The sequence below is a fragment of the Corvus moneduloides genome, chromosome 19 (genome assembly GCF_009650955.1).
Source record: "Corvus moneduloides isolate bCorMon1 chromosome 19, bCorMon1.pri, whole genome shotgun sequence".
Lineage (NCBI taxonomy): Eukaryota > Metazoa > Chordata > Aves > Passeriformes > Corvidae > Corvus > Corvus moneduloides.
Genome location: NC_045494.1, coordinates 3,498,308 through 3,517,488, shown reverse-complemented (window position 1 = coordinate 3,517,488; position 19,181 = coordinate 3,498,308). Strand labels below are relative to the sequence as shown.

The 19,181-nt window shown below is 37.7% G+C and overlaps 1 protein-coding gene across 3 annotated transcripts in view; it reads left to right on the top strand.

The window, feature by feature from the left end:
- Positions 1-19,181, top strand: part of HELZ (helicase with zinc finger) — an 86,001-nt gene that overhangs the window by 11,228 nt on the left and 55,592 nt on the right. For 2 of the 3 annotated variants that reach the window (XM_032128854.1, XM_032128853.1), the window contains exons 2-9: positions 5,932-6,159; positions 7,940-7,976; positions 11,283-11,407; positions 13,543-13,599; positions 14,388-14,436; positions 14,856-14,931; positions 17,645-17,843; positions 18,860-18,967. In XM_032128854.1, coding sequence (XP_031984745.1) covers positions 5,950-6,159; positions 7,940-7,976; positions 11,283-11,407; positions 13,543-13,599; positions 14,388-14,436; positions 14,856-14,931; positions 17,645-17,843; positions 18,860-18,967 — 861 coding nt within the window. In that variant the 5' untranslated portion in view covers positions 5,932-5,949. The remainder of the gene's footprint in view (positions 1-5,931; positions 6,160-7,939; positions 7,977-11,282; positions 11,408-13,542; positions 13,600-14,387; positions 14,437-14,855; positions 14,932-17,644; positions 17,844-18,859; positions 18,968-19,181) is intronic. The other variant, XM_032128855.1, reaches the window with a different exon arrangement.

Genomic DNA, 19,181 nt, shown 5'->3' with positions numbered 1-19,181 from the left:
TTCAGTGGCCCCTGATTTTTAACTATTATGTTGGCATGTTCACAGTAGCTAACTTTTTTATTGTGTCATATATTCAAGATATTAATTCAGATTAAAACCCACATCTTTCCATACCTATATAAACTAAAGTATCTTGTCACTTTTTGCTTGATAATTTTGAGTGAGAGGGAAACTATTAATCACAGGGATTGTAGCCATACCAACTTTGTGACTTCTCAAATATTACTTGTATACATTATGGAAATAACAAATTTTTGAGCCCTTAATGTGTGAATTGCTTACATCTCAGTTTACCAGTAATAACTTTGTGAAAGGGATGGGATGTGTACTGCTTGGGTCTGTAGTCTAAAAACTTTGGAAACTCTGCTTTAGTGAAACCTGGAGACTGTTGGATGGATCATGGAGCAACTGCATGGAGCAGTTAAGCTGATGAATGCAGCCTATAGCATTGACTGTTATGGGCAAGAAAAATAAATAAGGCTTTCCTTTCACTGGTGAGTGATGCTTTGCTACAGCTCTTGATGGTAAATAGCAGCACATGGCAGTAATTGATAGGTAACTGATGTCTTGGTATCAGTAAGAGGCTGAGTTATAACTTAACCTTTCCCTGGGTCTGTTATCTATCTTGTTACACATTTTTCATGAAACCTGCAGCATCTTCGAGACCCTTCAGACTTCTGGGAAATTCAGTTCCAATTGACTTGAAGCTCAGAACTTACTGAGGAAGGACAGAGCAACCAGTCTCGTAAATAAATCCAGTAGGTCTCTTACTGCTCTTAAAAGGAATTGCTGGGAAGTTCTGATAAACCAGCTGTCTTTTCTTGAGTATTGCCTGAATTTATTACATGTTTAAAACTTCTGTCCAGTTTGGTGGCCAGTCTGTGAGATGGGCTGAAAAATCCCAAAGGGTTGGGAAACAGAGTGCTTGCATTTCTGTAGAGAGGGGCAGGATGAGTGGAATTCATTCTGCCCTGCTCTCAGAGCCTGCACCAGCTTGACTCTAATAGGCAATGGAAGGGCAAATCTATCTCCTCCTCTCCTTTCCCGCAGGACAGGAGGCTGCTAACAGGAGGACATGGCTGAATGGCTTTGGCAAGGAATATTTTGTGCTTATTTCTCTCAGCAGAGCTGTTTGAAGGGTTATGGATTGTAATGGGAGGCAGCTGGAGAGGCTCTTCCCCTGCACATTCCCCATGGCAATGGGTCTCATTCATTTGCTTCACTCTGTGATTCCCAGGATGTGGCTCTTGAAGTAAATTCAATTGACAGTAAATCCCTACCAGTCTCACTGTAGGACTGCAAGTTGAACATCATTGCTTTAGCATAAATCTTTACAAGAGATGTTAATGTTTGGTTAAAATATGCAAATATTTACTGACTTGTCTACTGTTTGTCAGCTTGGCATGCGAGACCTTGGATCTGATCCTTCTGTCTTGGCAGACATTGGGAATTTTGCCAGTAACATTAATAGGAACAGCATTGTGCCCTCTAATCTGTTTGTTTATGAAGTACAGCGAGAGTTATCTGGCTAGATGCTTTACAGTGAATTGAAAAAGCATCTGTTTGAAATTTTTTTAGGAACCATCACATGCTTTAACTTATCATTATCTTAGTGCATGGACCCTTTGATTCCATAAAACACATCAGTAAGCTGTGGAGCATGGAAGTGCACAGTCATGAGTAAAACTGCTGTGCAACACTAGAATTTTAGTTCATGATGTTCTCTCCTCCTACATAGATTTTAATTTGAAGTTGGACTCATCAGACTGTGGAGTAGCTCTTCAGAGCCTCCTGTGCACCAAGCAGGCGTAGTGTTTACTTGGAAATAAATGACTGTGTAGATCACGTTGTTTATCACTCTTCCTCCTCAAGCTGTCCCTTCTGCCTTTCCCAGCCCCCTCTGCACTTCTGGAGGGGAAATGTGCAGCTTTATTTGGAGATTAAATTTTAGTTACTCTTTTTGTATTTGTTTACAAAAGCCCTTTGGCAAGAAGGTGGAATACTCATTAGGAATATTGAGCCTGAAAATCATTAGTCGTAGGGGGGGAAAAATTGTCATGCTTAGTTGTAAAAACCACTGAGGTTTAAGTAACACCAGTTGGAACTAACCAGGTCTTTGAAACAGTATTTTGTGGAAGACAAGCTGAGTACAAATTGGCCTTCAAAGAAATGCAAGTTCAGTAAGTTCTCTTCTACTTAAGGGCAGGAGTTTTTTGAGGTACAAAGTATGATGCCAGATTATATATTTATATATATAATTTCTTAGGGAAGTCCCCCTGTTTCAGATATGCAACTTCAGCTAGTGGGAATATGCCTGTTTACTGGTTCTTCAATATTTTGAAGATGTATTAAACTTCACTATAGGATAAGTTATTTCTCAAAATTGAATTTTGAACTCTTTTGGCATGTGGTTTTCCAGGTCTCTTTGAGAAAATGAATAATCATGTTTGTCCTGTTACATGTTTAGTATTTTAATTTCAGTTTTGCAGACAGAAGTGAAGCTCATAAGTTTTGCAAAGAGAGTTGGGAGTATAGCACAGACCTTGTGACACTTCAGCTTTCAATTCTAATCTGTAATAAATTCTACTCTTAGACTGAACGTAGAAATTCCAGTTTTATGCTTGAAATCTTGAAAATAAAGATTTGTAGAACTGAAAATAAATTTCTTTTAACAAGTGCCTTCACGCCTTGGCTGTTAATGATTCTGTGAATACTTTAAGATTGGAAACGGCCTCGAAGGTTGAGTCCAACCTTTGACAAAATACCACTGTGCCAACTAAGCCAGATTATGAAGTGCACTTGTTTTTGAGCACTTCCAGGGATGGTGACTCCATCACTTCCTGGGTAGTCCATTCCAATGCTTAGCCACTCTTCCAGTGAAGGAATTTTTCCTCAGATCCAACCTAAACCTCTCTTGGTGCAGCTTGAGGCCATTTCCACTTGTCCTGTCACTTCTTCTCAGGGAGCACAGCCAGACTCCCACCTGGCCACAACCTCCTTTCAGACAATTGCAGGGATTGAGAAGGTCTCCCCTTAGCCTCCTTTTCTCCAGGCTGAGCCCCAACAACTCCCTCAGCTGCTCCTGATCACACTGGTGCTCTAGACCCTTCCCCAGCTCTGTTCCCCTCTCTGGGCTCAAATGAGCCCCTCAGTGCCCTTCTTGAGGGGAGGAGCCCAGAACTGGACACTGGACTTGTGGTGAGGCATCAGCAGTGCCCAGCAGAGGGGCAGTCACTTTTCCCGGTCCTGCTGGGACTTAGGAACTGCTCTGAGTGATTTTAAATGTAGGCAAGTCAGGTACTTCAACAGACTAGATTTTAAGAAATGGTGGTTGTAATTCATGTTCACAAGTTTCAGTTGCTGATACAGGGTACCAAAACTAGGAACAATGGTTTCTGAAGTCAGCAGGAAAGGTCAGGTGTCTCCAAGGAACAGTCTAGAGCACCTGGATTGGAATCTGAAGTAGATGGCACAAAGACCTAATAAATGTCCGTATTTGAGTCTGCATGTACGGCCATAGGTGGGATTGAAATGAAATGAGAGCCTGAGTGCATAATTTTCCACATGTTGTCCACGTACTGGTTTTGTTTGTTATAATTTGATTTTTTTCCAAACAAATTACACTGGAGTGGCTCCGTATCTATCACTGTGTCCCATACACTGTGATTTTGGTGGGTTTTTTACACCCTGAAATATCATCAGTGTGACTCAGTTATCCAACAGCTTGGTCCTTACTGCTCTTGCTTCCACTTAATTTACGGGATTTTGCTCAGGGTCAGTTATGTCCTCTGAGGGACTCTGGAGTCTTCAAATTGACCAAAGAAATTGTGTGGCCACTTCTAGGTGTGTAAAATCCAGCTTCTCAAACACAAGAGTTCTATATTTATCCAACTAGTCAGCGTAAGGCAAATGATAAGGAACATCTTTGTCTTTTACGTGGTGCCGTGCTGGAGGAGAAGGGCTTTCAAATGCCTGTCAGCTGCACTGGCCAGGTCACTTAGGATGGAATCTGTGTTTAGTCAGCTCTTTGAGAATAAACACACAGAAGCTCTGCTCAGCCTTTTGGTCAAAGGAATTTTGGTTATATGTCAGCCAGGAAGTGAGGAAATCAAAAGTACAGCAGAGTTCATGGAGTCCTCTATTTTCAGTCCCTTAGGGGGAAAACAATGTACATGAGAAAAGCATCAATTAACTGTTGTATCACCGTGGAAGCAGATCCTAGATTTGTGAAATACACAGTGGTCTAAAATGGTAGTGAAGTGGAAACCAGTGTGATTTTTAGTTGCATCTATAAAGGGTCCTTGCATACACAGCCTAAGAATACCTAACATTTATGTAGTTGAAAATATGTGCTTAAGTGATCCAGCAGAATCTTTAATAGAATTACCTCATGAATGAATTTACTCATATGGAAATGCAAAACCTACTTGCCTGTTCCTATTCTGTTTGAAAATGCAGACACATTTTTAGCAGAAGAAAAAAAAATGTGGATGAATGAGGTAATATTTTACAAGGCTGTTATTAAGAAAGAGACACATGTCACAGATTTGTACCAGGATAACTGTGAAATAGTCATGCTTACGTTATTTCATTTTAGAGAAGATTTTTTTTTTAGTTGTATATGAGAAATTTTTATATCAGTGTTGTAAAAGGGAAGCTAGTTTATGTCTTGAAAAATCAATATTCCTTTATATAATTATTTTGATACTGAATGGAAATTTAGAATAGAAGGGAAAACATAGAACACTATGTTGTACAATATATTAAAAGACTTGTTTACATTTCTCCTGAATGTTGGCTTAGGCATGTGTTAATGGGAAAAGTGGGGTCAGGGATTATTTTTCATATGGGGAAAATGCATTTATTTGACTTCCAGATAAATTCTTGAAGTTACTTTACTTTCGGTTGAAAATCTGAAAATACCAAGTATAAAGGAAGCTTTTAACAGTGAATTTTTAAAGTGGACTAAAAATAGTTATTTGAGAGAATTGTAATAGTTGATCTGTAATCAGGAATATTGACAATATGCTGCTTGCTAAAAGCAAAAATGAGAACTGTTAGTTTTTTTCCTCTTTCAGTTATCAGAACCCGTTTTTGTGAAGTCTGCTTTAAAGTACAGTGTCTCTAGGGATGTGTATCATGGATTTAAATATTATGTCAATGAAGGGAGAATGTAGACAGAGATTACAGAAGTGCTTTGCTCTTCTGTTGGTGGTTCAGATGTAGATAACCATTTGTCTTAGTTTATTGGCAGATAATGTCTGTCTGTATACAGATTTCTATTATAACTATCTCAATCCCCTCAAATATTTACTTTAAAATTATTTAAGAAGTTCTGCACAAAGGTGTTGGTGTGGCAGAGGTATCTAGACTTTCTCAGCTGTAAATGTAGCTAAACCAGCAGGAGGAATACACAAGCGTTTGGTTTGCTGTTGACCCCCTGGTCTTTCCTATCCTTCCCTGTCCTCCCTGTTGTCCTTTCCCCAGAGGAAGCACCTCCTCCTCCCGAGTGTAGGTGAGAAGTACTTGGAAGAGAAGGTGTTGTGGAGTCCATGGCTGCAGGCTCAAGAGACAGCACTTAGGGGATGAGTTGTGTTCCTTCCAAAGCAAAGGTTGTGTTGCCATTGAAGACCCAAAAGCCTCTGCTTAAATCCATGCTGACTTTAAAATTTGAAACCCCTACTTACATTCTTAAAATCAATCGTGGGCTTTATGTACCTTCTTGAATTAGAATCAAAACCAAGAGCTGGGATGGAGAAAAGCCTGGGAAGAAATTAGTTAGTGAGAAGCTTGGTTTAGGAAATGTGACTGGCATAGCACAAGGAGGATGTGATACAGCACCTTGAGATGGGAATGGAAGTTGGTTGGCAAGTTTTCAGTGCCATTCCACAGCTAACCAACATTTTATCGTCCCCTCTGCCCCCGCTCTAGGATTTCTGTCCCTGAGTCATGGCAGACAGAAGACCAGAGAAGGCATGTGAACAAGCATGTGAATCCCTTAAGCAGCAGGATTATGAAGTGGCAGTGAAGCATTGCACAGAGGCTCTCCTTTCCCTCAGCCAGTACCCCCCAGCTCACCTCCTGGAGCCCTGCCAGGCAGAAATCGACCGCATCAAAATCGAGACTCTTCTGTATAGAATTGCTTCCTTTTTACAACTTGTGAGTGTGACTCTTTATAGTATCTAGTGAACTGGAAAGAAAAGTCAAATATCTTGTATTGTCAAGATTTAAATACAACTCAGAATTTTTGGCATGTTGCTCTGCCCACAGAATCCCTCTTGCTATGATGTGAGGCTTCTGTCTTGTAGCTCTCCCTGATCCGTTTATTTTTCAGGATTGGAACCTCTTACTTTGGGTCTCAATCACACTTTTCTAAACAAATAAGGAAAAATACTTCAAACATTTAAAAAAAAAAAAAAAAAAAATATATATATATATATATATTCCAGGAAGGCAAAGTAGCTAAGTTTAGGGTACATATGCTAAATTACATACCAAATTACCTTATCTTTAAAGAGCATGAAGTTAAAGTTTCCACAAATAAAAACACTCAAAAAATGAAGTTAAGAAATGCCAGAATCTAGGTAACTGGTTTATACCTGCTTTAGCTCCATTTGCGTATGCCTAAAATTAGTTTTTTAATGCTTAATCCCAGCTTTCCAGGGCTAGACTAGCGCATATCTGGTGAAAGATGTAACTTTTAGACTCTGGCAAATATTTATTTAGTGGAAAGGTGAAAACAGGTCTTGTAAGGGTTTGTAAATGCAAAGCAAGAAGCATAACCCTGAATTATAGGTGACCCCATTGCCAAAGTCGTGTCCTTCCTTTAAAGCATCAGAACTACAGTTTCTTAAGGGAAAGGACATTACAGTGCTTAAGAATAAGCCTACAACCTGCATTTTCTTACCTTTCTGTAATGCTATTACAGATTTACAGGGGCCTTATCCACTCCAAATCTTTATGTATTGAGTAGGAGCTGTTTCATCCCAGGTGGAAAAAGTTTGGCCAAGTCACAAGACCTTGCTGGGCAGCTTTAAGACAAATCTTGCCCATCTGATGAGGGAGTGTTTTTAAGCATTCTTTAAATAAATAGCTGGATTGGACTATTCAGTGTGCAAAACAAGAATTGGGAAACCTCTTAAATGAAGAAGTGACCTATCTTATGGCTCCTCAGGGGAAGAGATTCACAAATAACTGAGGTTGGTTTTTCTAATAGAAGTTGTGTTACCGCAGACTTGACCTCTCAAAATTATTTCCATAAGCAAATACGCACATTGGTGCTTGGAGTATTTAATACATTTCTGACGCCATTCTTTGAAAATCCTCTGAGACACCTATCTGGATGTTCATTATAGTGCTATTATTGCAGTAAGTCTGCAGGGAGTTTGGAAAAAGACTTGAAATCAAAACTTTCCTATTAAAGACTTGAATTATATAGATATGTAAAGTCTTAAAAGTAAAAGAGGAAAACAATCCAAACTTTCCTTCTTGTTTTCTAAACAAAATAATCTTCAAAATCACTTCTGAAAAGACAGAATAAAATAATGTGCGTATCTTAAAATTTCAACAGATCCATAGTAGTGCAAGATTAAAAACCACACAGTGTCTAGAAAGTTAAGTTTTCTATTTTTTTCCCTAGGTGTTGTATAAAACATACACCTTTGCACATTCAGGCTCTTCTTTTAAAATGTCTCCGTGCTGAGAATTTGAGAAAAAGTCAGCATTTTAAGAATTAACTGAGAATTTGAGAAAGAGTCAGCATTCTAAGAATTAATTATATTATAATTGACGTGTGATTTATGTTCTTTACATGTTCCACCCAGGAAAAGACAAGGTAATGGTTTCTAAAAAGTTTTAAAAAACTTGTAATTCAAACATGTAGTTGTTTATGCTAACTGGAATAATGCTATTTTTAAACTTTTCATGTTTTACCTTTCAGAAAAAGTATGGGCAAGCAGATGAAGACTGTAGGCATGGTATGCTTATTTTCTTTTTTTATTAAATAGTGTTATGAATTGCAGTCAGTTGTCTGAATTTTTAAAACTGATGCCCAGATTTGTTAGTTTGCTAACAGGGTTTTTTTTCCTATTTAAAATTATGTATCTGCTTTATAATACTTTTTCTGCTTTTTTTTTTTTTCCCTTAAAGAGAGATCTCACTATTTTTCAGCTCTTGCTCACGTACCAGGACTCAAATACATGTCTTTGGCACAGTGGTGCTATTTAGCTAATAGTTATTTTAGTGCACAAATGTAGGAAGAGTTGATAATGTCAGGATTCTTATGAAGATAAAGACAAAAAGACAGCTGATTGTTCTGCCTTTCTTCCCAGGGACATGGTGGATATTTTGGTTTGCATTTGGGCCTTAGTTCAGAGAAAATCAAGATGATGCACATTTGTTAAAGCTTCCAAATGTACCTATGTCACAATGAAGTTGAGCCTTTCATGTTTCACTGCCTTGTTCAGTTTGAGTATTTTTGAAGGAGTTAACCATCTTTCCTAATCCTCTGTTGTTCATGTATAACGCAAATTATTCAGAATTCACTGAAAGCTCACTGAGTTTGGAAAGTGTTGGAACACAGTTTATCAGTTAGATTTGGAAAGAAAAGGTGGGTAGGTCCTACCTTTCGGTTTTAATTCTTTAACTACTCCTGAATGTTAAAGGAAGTTTTTTCAGGTGCAGTTTTGTTACACAGACTGTGATCTACTCTTCTGACATTCCTATGCTAGCAATGATAATCTTTAAATTGTTCCTTTCTGGGTTTGTGGATTTTAATTTGGTTTGGGTTTTCTTTAATGTGTTTGTCTTCACTGATAGTCAAGTCATAGTTTGGGGAATTTGTGGGGCTCTGCAGCCTGCTTGTAAAGGTCCATAAAAATTGACGAAGAAAAAGAAACTTGCTTTCTCTAGGTGTAAAATTAAAGTTTAATAACTTACAAAAGTCTGAATGTCGCTTAATCAGTACCATTCTTAAAATAGCCTGAAAGTTTTAAAAAATTTCTTTTACCTTATTGATGTATGCTATAGGGGTGTAATATTCTAACTTCAGAGTTGTCTTTCATGATGGCAAATAAAAGTGAGAGACATATGGAAAGCCGAATGATGGTTAAAGGAGGTAGGAGGGAGAATGCTGTTTTTAATGAATAGTGTTCTCATTGATGAGCTCTGATGGGTTTGTCATAGGGGATAGGGGTGACATTTATCTGTGGAAGTTTTTCTTGGTGTGTGTGTGTCAGTTATCAGTATCTCAAAGGAACTGTCATGGTAACTGCTTGTCATCTCTCACTGGACAGGCGTAGAAGTGGGTGGAATAAGACCACTGATCTCTTATCTTCTTTTTTAAAATTAAGTAGGAAAAACCAGCCTTTAAATGTATATTAGTTAACAAAGAAATAGCATCCAGATTAATGTTAATTTCCTTTATTCATGCCAGCATATTCTGCACATATTTTTTTCCAGATCTAAAACTGAGGACATTTTTGAACTTACTAATGCCATATTTATGTATGTATATAAAAATGTTGTGTATGTGTTTATATATATATATACACACATATACACACATACCATATTTTTATGAATATACGAATGAATGATTTGGTTGTGGTTCTCCATGATGTGTGGTTATCAACTGTAGCCCAGCACCTTGACATTTAGAGTATCTGCTATCTGCATTTATGATCCCAGAAGGTCTTAGTTTTAGTTTGATGTTTGAAGTATTGGGAAGAAACAACCTTAGCATGGACTACTTGATACTCACACTCCTTGTTGCTCACAGGCTTTTTATAATGGGCAAAGCTTTTTTACAAGACTTGACACATTGCGCAGCTATGATGGTTTTATTTTAACCTGAATGATCAGTGTATTTTGGAATAGCTGGAGAAATACATGTTCTTTATAGTATGCTGCTTGCAGTGTTACAAGGAATTATGATAACTTAAAATCTGTTAAATTATTCCACAAATCTTTCCCAAAAGATACTGGTTAATGTGTTGCAACTTTTTATGTGCAACCGTATGTTTTAGCTTGGTGATATTATGCAGATAGTGGTATATATCATAATTGGAGATTTAATCTTTGAGATTAAAATAGCAAACTGTCAGACATGTTAAAGCTATTTTCGGTGCTTCTGCTTCTGATTTGGGAAGTAAGTTCTATTTTTGGCAATGTGGTCAGTACTATCAGAGTGGTGAATTCAGACTAATTTTTGAGGCACTTTATAAGAAAGGATTTAGTTACCATTGCAGTTTGAAGAGATGCTTAGCTGTTTTTATTTAAATGTTTTGTGGGACTATTTCTTTATTGAGCCTTTAATGCAATTTCTGTTAATGACGTGAACGTCTGTTGAGTGAGGAGTTTTGATTTAATTTTCTAAAATGTAACCCTGAAGTTGTGGTGAATGTGAAATTCCTATTAGCACTAACAGGGGCTGTTTGCATCTGCATGAGTAGCAGTATAAACACAGATGTTGATGTTGCCTGCAATAACAGTTATTTTATAATTCCTTAATTTTAAACAACTGTCCAGCCTTCTTTTCAATTCACACGCTAGGCTTGCTAAGCTTTTTAGTCACTCTGGCATTTCCTTTTCTGGACAGGTAATACATGTGATTAAGTGTTGTTCCAGCTTGTCTGAAGCACGTCTGTATCGTGAAATAAATCCTGTCCCTGCTGGAAGTGTTCAGGAAAGTGTCTGTTTGGCACTGCTCGCTGCTGATCCCGTGCTAGGAAGCATTCAGAAAGTTTTCTGTTACATGGAGCCTGTAAATTTCTGGGCTCAGACAGTCGTTCCTATATGCCACACTTTGCAGCATAAGTGAATAAAAGCCCTTTTAAAGGAGCAGGAATTGCCCATGAGGAGGTTGGCTATTTTTGGAAACGACAGGGCATGCATTTTGTGAGCATGAATGGATCTTCCTAAGCATGTTTGTGTTACTGAGAGGTTGTTGGTTGCTATTTCTTTTTTTACTCTTTCTGTGAGAGGAGGTCCTTTGTGTCTGTGTCAGATATTTGAATTTACCCTTCCCATATTTAATTTATGTCTATTTTAGCATGCAAACATGACAACCTTTTTTGAGCTCATGTGCAGCATTTATTAGATGGTGGGAGACAAGCTTCAAGTTAATATTAGACAACAGCACATGATACTTAATTTACATCCAAGAAGCCCTGGATTCAACCTGAGCCTCAGACTTTGTTCTCTTGTTAAGGCTGAAGGAAAACTGTATGTATGACTTAAATGTTTGGTGTGCTGAGGATAATGGTAGCTGATTTGTGTTGCAGTGCTGGGAGAGGGGCTGGCCAAGGGCGATGGATCTCTCCGGGCAGTGCTCTGCTGCATGCATCTCAAAGGGAAGCTGCAAATTGTGTCTAATGTTCTTTCCAAATCACTGATGGGGGAATCACTGGTAAGTGGGTTTGCTGCAATCTACATGATTTAAAAAAACAGTTTTAAAAAATCTGTTTAATAACAAACTTCCAAACATACGTTTCATTGGCAGGTTGCAACAAAAATTATTTGTGTGGAAAAGATAAATATATGGGCACACATATGTCATCAGGATGCCAGGTTCTTGCATAACCAGTGTTTCAGAGTTGTTAGGATTTTGAAAAGTTTTTTCATTGTTGGCCCGGAATCATCAGGGAATGTAAAATAAATTTGCATATTTGTGTGATTGACGAGAATAATACAAATCTCAAACTTTTCTTGCTTATTCTAAATTTTACCTGACCCCATTTTGCATGGACTTCTGGAATTCTGTCCATTAAAGCAGAAAAATTATTGATTGGACTTTCAAATAACTGGCCCATGATAAGTTGTAAGACAGCATAAAAAGCTTTTCAGGAAAAGAACAAAAGCTTTGCATTTCAAGACGAAGGTAGAGGTCTGAGTTCAAAGCTTCTATTTTACCCTTGAACTGTTAAAACTTGTAAAGACACTTTTAACCCCAGATGTGTAAGTAACTTCTGACTCCTATGTGACTACTCATATGGGGAAAATTAGGGACATATGTGAGTCTCTAAAAAATAGCGTCTCTTTAATTTCTGTTATCTGGATTAAATAGGAAGTTCATCATCATGAACTGCTGGCCTTAATAAACAGAAACATGGTCATAGCTTGGTCAGACTGAGGGGAACGTGTGACATCAGAAACTTGCAGGAGAACCTCTTACCCTGAGATTGGATCCTGTCTCCCATATCTTGGTGCTTAACTGAATCAGTAGGTTATTTATGAGAGTTCTGTTTGTCTGTCTGGGCTGTATCCTGAATTCCCTTCCCCCCGGCCATTGGCTATATTTACATAAAGAAAGGGTTTTTTTTCTTTGTTTAGCTGTTTTCTAATGAAAAAATGTTTCATTGAAAAATTCCTGGTGAGGTTGAAGGAAACTTGCCTTCAGGAAAAATTAGTAAAATAGCCTTATTGCAGGGAATGTAGAGTGCCCTTGTTTTGAGCTGCTGTTGTGCAAATAAAGGTACCTTTGTATAGAGTTCCAGAGTGTCATCCCAAAGCAGAGTTTGAGAGGTTTTTACAAGCTTTAGGTTGTTAGACACAGTTGTTTTCAGTAGGAATATTAAAACCAGCAGCTGATTTTCTGACTTGTGCCATTGTTTGAAAGAAGAAGTGAAACAAAGTTTTGGAATGAATTTATTGAAGAGTTGGAATCCATCCAGTTTCCTCCCCAGTGGCTTAAGAGAATGATTCTTGGTAACATTTTTTGCTCTAATACATTTAAGCTCAACAAGTTCAATTTTCAGCCTTCTGCTGCAAAAGTGAAAAATCATTTTGGAAAAAGCCTGAGTGTGAGGATTGTTAAGTGTGTAAGTTTTCAGCAAAGAGTAATTTCTGCTGCTCAGTAGCACAGTCAGAACATGGAGAAATCTAACAAATGTAGGAGCACTTAATTAAATTTCTGCAAGAGATTATAGAAACAAACCCCATAGGTCTGGGTTCCTTTAATCAAAGTTTTGACTTAAAAGAGTGTGAAATTGTTACGAATAGCTATGTATTTCACATAAATTCAATTTTGAAAGATTTTTACTTCAGTTGTACTTGACTATGCAGTTAGTTACATGGCTAATCTTTACTTTTGAGGGAAAACTCCAAAAATTACACAGTCTACATCAGAGCAGGAAGAGTTATGGAGCTGCAGAAATTAGTGATCTGTGAAGCAGATCCTTAAAAAGAAATGAATCCATCACTCCAACAGCAGTGAAAGATTGTTATATTAATTCTTCAGAGCTGAAGTGTTGCAGTAACCATGGTATAATTTTTTCCTCAAGTTCTTCTTAATATGGTACTTTCGTGAATTGTCCTGTATGGATACTTGCTGTAAGTCTAGTGCTGGTTTTGGCCAGTGTAGAATTCACTCTTTCACCATAATGTTTACTCAGTTTTATTTAGTGTCATTTAAAATTGGTGTTGTAAGTCAAACTCGACTTTTCATTCTTGCCTTTCTCTTGGTGTTGAGGGGGCAATGGAGTTGCTTGCTGTGGTTTAATGCATGTAATGGTGTTCATTAATTAATATTCCTTCTGCCCCCAGAACGGGATGGTAACTAAAGATCTGACACGACTGAAAACACTTCTTGCTGAAACAGAGGTAATAATGAGGATATTATTGGGAAAATAACGAGCAGTACCTGAAGCAGCTGAAGGGCTGCTTTCCACGTGTCCCAGGAGATCCAGGCTCAGATCCAGGCTGAGAACAGACTGGTTCAAACATTATTGTTTCTGCTGGTGTGTTGGTCTTTACCCAACAATGTCTTGCAGGATGTATGAGAAAATAAAAAATGATGCTAATAGGTTGTTTATTCTCGAAATAGAAAGTAGAAAGAATTCCAAGCATTTAGATATGCTTTATTTATTTATTTATTTATTATGTTTTTCTCTGTTGGAAATTGGTCTGAAGTAATAAACATGACTTCAGAATTTTTTAAACAATATAAATACCTTCTTAATCACCTTTTTTTTTGTACTGGACATCAAACTCTCCTGTCTGCTGATTAAATTGTCCCCTCTCTTTTTTTTCCTTATGCTTAGTCATTTATTTGAGCTTTATTTTTGATGTAGATTGAAAGCTGAAGGACTTATTAATGCAGTTTAGTTTTTGGTGTTTTAGAAATTCACTGCAGTCCACATTAAGTTGATCACAGGATGGAGTTTGGTCTTGTAAAAATCTCTAAAATTTTCTTCTAACCAGTTGACTTTGTGTTCCCGTCAAAATTCATCAGAATCCCTGTTATCAGCAGGGTTTATGACTGGAAGTAATTTCAACTTATGAGTGATATTTTTGTAATAGTTGTTCTAAAACCCACTTTGACAGCAGTTCCTGTTGATGAAATTGTTTTGTGTTCCTTTATAACTGTAGGCTTTTTTATGTAATTTTAGGCAGCTGGTAAAGTACCATCAGGATATCATGTAGAAGATTTAGATGAAGGTATGTAACTCAATTTTAAAGCTACATAATTTCCTAGTGAGAAGACTTGGATCCTGCTGAATGCTCAGTGCTGCATTGCAGGCAAAAAGCAAAAAAGGGGCTTGACTGTTGTGATGAGCCCCACTGTCTGAGGTAGAATTATCTCAGTGGTGTCTGCATTTGGAGGCAGAAGTTTCTGTTTATTGACCAGGGGGCTCTATCAGGGCCTGTTCCGTTCTGGAGATGGTTTGAAACTTGCCTTCACAACCTGTGCTCTAAATGAGTTTGTTAGGGATTGTAAATCAATTCTGGAAGGGATAATTTTGCTTGTATCCAGCTACACCTTGGGTTGATGATTAGAGATACGGATCCCTGAGCAGTTGGTGTCTGACTGGAAAACTCTTGGCAATTGAGAATTAACCCTGGTTGTGTCTCGGCAGGGTCCCGGGACAGTTGGCACTTCCGCCCCCCTCCCAGGGGCGTCACGAGCAGTGAGGAATACACACTCTGTAAAAGGTAAACTCTGTGCTTCATGTTAAGCTCCTCCAAGGGAGCAGAATGGTTCCTCTTTTATTTACCTGCTGACAGAATGATTAAGGGGCCAGGAAAGCGAAGGTACTTGTTAGAACAGGAGTTGACCTGTTCACAGATTTTTGGAAGGGTCAGTTTATCCAAGAGCACTTCAGTTTATAGAATGGAATCACTATAAAACTCAGTTTTCATAATATAGTTGTTTGAGGGGCATTTTTCTAGTGACAGGTCAGCATCTGTCTTTCTCCCCTACCTTTTCTAATTCGGATGATTTCAGAGGTGTGAAAATTTCCCCAAGCAGCAGTGTAAGCACACTGAAGCGCAGTGAGGTTATGGTGCTGCCTTCAGATGAATGGGCTTTGTCTTCAGATTAAACAAAAAAAGTAGAATTTTCCTCAGATCTCATTATTTGTCCTTTTGCATAAACTCAAATACACAGAGAAGATCCAGTGGCTTGCATTGGTGTTTTTCCTTGTCTTTTCCAGTCTTCTGGTCAATAATGCCTGTACTTAGTGTTGTTAATTGTGATTGCTCTACATAAAACTGTATTAATATATATGGGGAGGAACCATCATTATGCACTTGCTTCTGCCATTTATGTAACAAATGCAAATTATTTTCAAAAGTTCTGACCTGCTTTTTAAATGAAATGACTGAATTGCTGATTTTGAGCTACTTCTGGCATGGTTTTCTAGAGATGCTAAATCTTGGCAACTTTTCTTGACTCTTAATCATGTCTGGTGCTTAATCAGCAATTTAAAAAAACCAGATATTTACAGTTTTTAGCTTGTGGTGATCTTTTGTTGAGTAACATCTATCCCATGTTTCCAACCACTGCTCTGAAACATTTTTCCACTAAAGCTATAATGAGCTTTATGCTCACTGTTAACCGTTCCAGTGAGAAGGATGTGCCTTACTGAGCAAATCCCTCTGAACAGCATCATTCTGACCAGAGACTAAAGATTTTAGTTCCTTATGAGGAGACAGTTGCAGGTACTGAATATGAATTTTTGAAGTTCTGGTTTATTTTTCCCCTGTGTACCGTAAAGCAGTAGGAGTGCAGCATATTTATTCTAGATAATGAAGCTGTGGAATTGCAGGAGGTATTAAATAAGAAGGTAGAATTGAGGGAAAAAAAAAAAAGTGTTAAAAATACGAACAATGGGATCTTGGAAAACCTGTATAATGGTGACAAATTCTGAAGTAATATGCTTTCCTATTAAATAATCAAAAGGAAGCCCACTTGATTTTAAATCTGTTATGTAGGTTATAAGAACAGGTCAGCAATTTTATATGCTTGCACTCCATTTACTTTAGGCCGTGAAAATCATAATTGTAGCATTCTAATGCAGTGGTGACTTGGAAAATTGACAGTAAAAGTACTGAAATTGACTGCCAGGAAAAACATTTTAATTTCAAATATATCAAGAAACATAGCTTGAGAAGGCCTTTAGTAATATGGTGTTATATATCATGTTTATTTTGTTTACAGTTTGGGCATGCAAACTTTAAAATACATTTCTTAAAGGAAAAGTGTATGCTAAATCAAATTATAACCACTGATGCAAGTGTGACCTAGATATGCAGGTATTTGTGCTGCAAGGTTTTCATGTCAGTCAGGTGTGGCTTGGTTTTGTCTCATAGCTCAAAGTTCACAGTTTAATTCACATTGTATAACACATGTACTGTGGAAATAAAAAAATGTGATGTTTGCATTAACTTTTTATAGTCTCCTTTTGCAAAACAAACAAACAAAACAGTCTCCTGGTCTAATTTTATTCTGTATATCCAATGCTTTCTTGGTACCTTCAGAACTTAAGCCTATCCCTCTATTTCATTTTCATTTTGTCATCTATTTTTAAAGTGCTTCAGTTTTGAAGAATAATGGAGGTGCATCTACTGCCTTGTGGTTTATAATTTTAATACAAAGTTAAATTATAAAAATAGTTCCCAAGTTATACAGGCATTTGCCCAGACTTGCAGTATATCCTGAGAACTAGAATGCTTCAGTTGTATCCAGGCCTTTGGAACAGCATTAATTTGATGCATCAACACATGCCACTAAATGGAAAATGTATTTCTTTAAGAAATTCTTAGTGTCTTCAAGAATGGATCCTTTTAGACTAATACCCTTTCCAAAGAAGAGGATTAACCCTTTTGCTAGAGGTTTATGTGTAGGTGTGTTTAGTAGAAGGGACCATGTGATGTCACTGTTGCTCCAGGAAAAACTGCTGAATGAGTATTTATCAGCTAAAAATGTAATCACTGGAAGAAATTATGCTACATCTTTCCTTTGCCCTTGATTAACAGGGAGCTGATGCATATTAATACAGTGCCTAGTCATTTCAGGGATGCTCTGTGATCTCCTTTTGTTAATTGCTGTTCAAACACTTGATTCTGTTTTCTTTAAAGCTGGAAATTTCTTAAGACTTTTGTCCCCCTATGTTTCTAAGAAATTTGATATACTTTCCTGGGCTTTGCAATAAGAGAAGCTGCTGTCTCTCTTAGAAAATGCTGTATAAATATATATATCTCCAAATTAGTTCACATGGACTAAACTGCCTTTAGTTCTGTGAGAGAAACTTAAAGAATGGTCCTTCTGGCTTTACAAGTAAAATTTTGATAAATTTATTTTATTTTTTTTTCTAATTGGAGGCTGAGAAGTTCAAGGCATAATCGTTTTTCCTATTTCATGTAGATTTTTGGAGCAAGGGATCTGTAGGTATGGTGCCCAGTGTACTTCAGCACATTCCCAGGAAGAGCTCACAGAATGGCAAAAACGATATGCTTCCCGCTTGATCAGATTAAAACAGCAAAAGGAAAACAAACAGTGTTCGGGCAGTTATATGGAAACCTTGATTGAGAAATGGATGAATTCGTTATCTCCTGAGAAAGTGGTAAGGAAAATATACTGCTTCCGTATGTGCTCCTATTTAAAACTAACAGATGAGCCTGTTTTTGGCCCTGACTATCAGAGCTGGTCGAATCACTCCTCACCAAGAAATTGTCCAACCCATTTGCTCTCCTTTCCATCCTGCCCTAGGTGTTTTTGCAAAGAGACTTGGGCTGATTTGTGGGTTAATCACAGCTTGTTCATTTTGCATATTCACTATTCCCAGCGTAGGATGGATCAGGCAAGTCCCATGGTATTGTTCCTGTTCCCTGACTAGATGGCAGAACTTTTTAAACTGGACAACAATAAATGGTGCAGCTTTCACAACTTAGTGGGGAATACTCTTACTTGTGTGTGGCTCCCTTTCTTTGCCTGCAGCTGCAAGGCACTGGTGTGAAGAACAGCCAATCCCCCAAATACTCAAAAGTGTTTGAGTACCAAGGAGTGGGGGGTATGGATATGATCAAAGTTAGCAGCTCTTTGGAATTAGAAGAAATATTTTTTTGGCATTCGACCAGCTCTACTTACCACTGACCCTAAGGAATTTTTGGTCCATCTATTGTTGATTAAAATCTGGGAAAAGTGGACTTTATGCAAAATGCATTGATGAGTAGAAAGCCTGGTTCTCGTTTCCTGTTGTCTCAGTAGTCTCATTGATGTTAGTGAGATCTGGGGTCTTCTGGGCCTCATTGTATCACAGATCCTTTTTTCCAAATGAAATCTTGTTCTACTTCAAAAATTTACAATTAAGTTCATTATTGAAAATCAAGTCTTGTGGTTAATTGTCCCTAAATGGTTCTGTTCTGCACTTACACAGACTGATCTGGTAGATTCAGCTTGCTTGTCTCTGCATTAGCGCGTATTTACGTTAATTCCTGAGTGGGACTTGCATCAATCCTGCATGATCTGCGAAACCATTCTTTCCTTTTTCTATTGAAAAAATGCTACCTTTTCCTGAATGTTTGTGTTTTGATACTGCCTGTAGAAGTTTAATGTTATCTTCCTTTTCTTTTAATCTAGCTTAGTGAATATGTAGAAGGAGTGAGAGTAGAACATAATCCTGAGCTGTCAGTAACTGTCACCACCAAAAAGTCTCACCAGACATGGACATTTGCTCTCACATGTAAGGTAGGACTACTTATTTTTTAAAAGTGAGTCAGTAATAACTAGAATGCAACCCATAACCTTTTGCAATTAAGATTTCAGTTGCATCATTCTTAACGTAGAGAAACTTCATAGCACCATCCCTTCTCTTTTCTTTTCCAAGCAGCTCTGGTGATTATGTACCAACTGTCCAGATTTCTGGAAATCAGGCAGAACCTGTATCTGCTCTGAGAAACTG